This window comes from Aplysia californica, unplaced genomic scaffold (genome assembly GCF_000002075.1).
Source record: "Aplysia californica isolate F4 #8 unplaced genomic scaffold, AplCal3.0 scaffold01315, whole genome shotgun sequence".
NCBI lineage: Eukaryota > Metazoa > Mollusca > Gastropoda > Aplysiida > Aplysiidae > Aplysia > Aplysia californica.
In genome coordinates this window covers 15225-17484 of record NW_004798585.1, presented here as the reverse complement: position 1 = coordinate 17484, position 2260 = coordinate 15225, and the positions used below count along the sequence as shown (strand labels likewise).

General features: G+C 45.2%; 1 protein-coding gene across 1 annotated transcript in view; it reads left to right on the top strand.

Moving 5' to 3' along the window:
• LOC101862549 (serine/threonine-protein kinase Aurora-3-like) overlaps positions 1–1006 on the top strand; it is a 1783-nt gene extending 777 nt beyond the window's left edge. Inside the window, exon 1 of the mRNA XM_013090516.2 lies at positions 1–1006. This exon is cut by the window's left edge and continues 777 nt beyond it. Coding sequence (XP_012945970.1) covers positions 1–1006 — 1006 coding nt within the window.
• Positions 1007–2260: the final 1254 nt, after the last annotated feature.

The window sequence follows — 2260 nt, the reverse complement described above, 5'->3', positions numbered from 1 at the left end:
TCTGGCCGACAGAGGCAACTGGGAGGTGATCGTAGCGGGGAGAGTTCGACAACCGAAGGTGAAAAGGGTTCTGAAGAAGTTCTTGTTGTTTGAGGATGACGACGATACCTCGAGGATGTGGAAACGGTCCTCCTTTGAACACGAGCTATCCTTCTTGCAATCCCTGGAGCACCATAACATCGTCAGGGTGTTGGCTGCTTTTCAGTGCCCGTCCTATTTGGGCTTTGCGATGGGGTATCATCCCACGGATCTTTCCCATGGACTGCTTGACGTGACCTACTTCGAGGCGGAATCCTACACAAGTCAGCTCACGGACGTCATGTGCTACTTGCACGGTCAGCGCATCATCCACGGAGATCTCAAGCTAGGGAACGTTCTCCTAGACAGAGCCGGCAGGGTCAAACTCTGTGACTTCGGTCACTCTCAGGTCATTCCCGAGGATACAGACAAGCCCGACGGGTGGGGAGGCACCAACGGTTATCAGCCACCAGAGTTATACGACAGCCAAGTTCACAACGCCTTCAAGATGGACAACTACTCCCTGGGCATCTTGCTGTGGGCTTTGTTCTTCGGGACTGCTCCTCGCGACAACATTGACTATCTGAAAGAAGTGGACAACGGTTCGTTTCTCAAGCCACAACATAAGCACTGTCTTCAGCGGCTTCTGGCTCTATCCCCGACACACCGAGCATACATTTGGGAGATTGCTAGGATTCTCAAGGACGAGGACACATCAGAACGTTATGTGAGTAAGGGCTCTGTGTGTTCTCTGAGCTCCGAGAGTTCTTCGGACTCTGCTCAAGCGAATCAGTCATCTCCAGACAACGGTTCTTCTGTAACGGAACGTCCAGAGAGTGCGGCCGTGTGGAACCAGTTCCTTGCCCCACCACCCCCACACCCCCAGGCCACATCCTGCTACCTTCTTCCTCAAACGGCATATCCTGACAGTGGAGACGTCCCAGCCAGCCTGGCTCCGACTTGGCCGCCTCTCCACCAAGACCTTTGAAATGTACAACTCAACAATTTTTGGACATTCTCTCCAACACCTTCCGGATGTTGCTTCAGTCTAAGCGGCCATCTCCAGGCAACATTTTTCCTGACAAGAATTCTCAACTTGACGCAGCTGTGTGTGTGTGTGTGTGTGTGTGTGTGTCTGTTTGTCTGTCTGTGTGTGTGTCTATGTGTGTGTGAGTGTGTGTGTGTGTCTGTGTGTGTGTCTATATGTGTGTGTGTGTTTGTGTGTGTGTGTTTCTGTGTGTGTGTGTGAAAGATAGAGAGAGAGAGAAGGAGAGAGAGAGAGAGAGAGAGAGAGAGAGAGAGAGAGAGAGGTGGGGAGACAGAAAGTGTGTGTATGTGTCTATGTGTGTGTGTGTGTGTTTGTGTGTGTGTGTGTGTGTGTGTGTATGAGTGTGTATGTGTATGTGTGTGTGAGTGCATATGTGTGAGTGGGGGGAGAGAAAAAGTATATGTGTGTGTGTGCGTGTGTGACAGAGAGAGAGAGAGAGAGAGAGAGAGAGAGAGAGAGAGAGAGAGAGAGAGATTGAGAGAGAAAGAGGCGGGAGGAAGGGGCTGACACATAGACAGAGAGCACTGAGAGAGTTGGTAGATATTGCAGGGTGTGGCTGCAAAGGTTTGCTCCCGTTTTAACGAGTTTGTATGTACATACATGGACGGCTTTTATGTACATTTTGTACAGTGAATGTGAAATTATTTAATTAACTGCCATAAACGATATGTGTTCTTGCGTTTTCCTATCAATTTTATTTTGTTGTAAATAAACTCCTCTTTTGTATAATATACCTTCTGGTTACATAGTTCTGTACATATAACATAATATAATATTTTGTAACGGCACCAACTTGTTGTTTTTTGTATAGGTGCAAACTGCCATACACGATATGTGTTCATGCGTTCACTTGTGGATTCTTTCTGTAAATAAACTCCTCTTTTGTAAAATATACCTTATGGTTTCATAGTTCTGTGTATATAATATATATATATATATATATATATATATATATCTATCTAAATAATCAAAGTGAAGAAACTTGCATTTTCCTTCGGGTTTGTGAATTTTAATCAAATTGTTGTTTTTGGGCTCAACACCTTTCATGCTCATTAAAGAACTCATTTCTGTGTGGATCTTTTTTTGAAAAATGTTGATTAAAGGAACAAAAGATGTATATTTTCAGTTACCATGGACTCTTAAGCTAAGGAAATAAGTAATCATTGGCGGCCATTTTCTCACTAATTTTACATC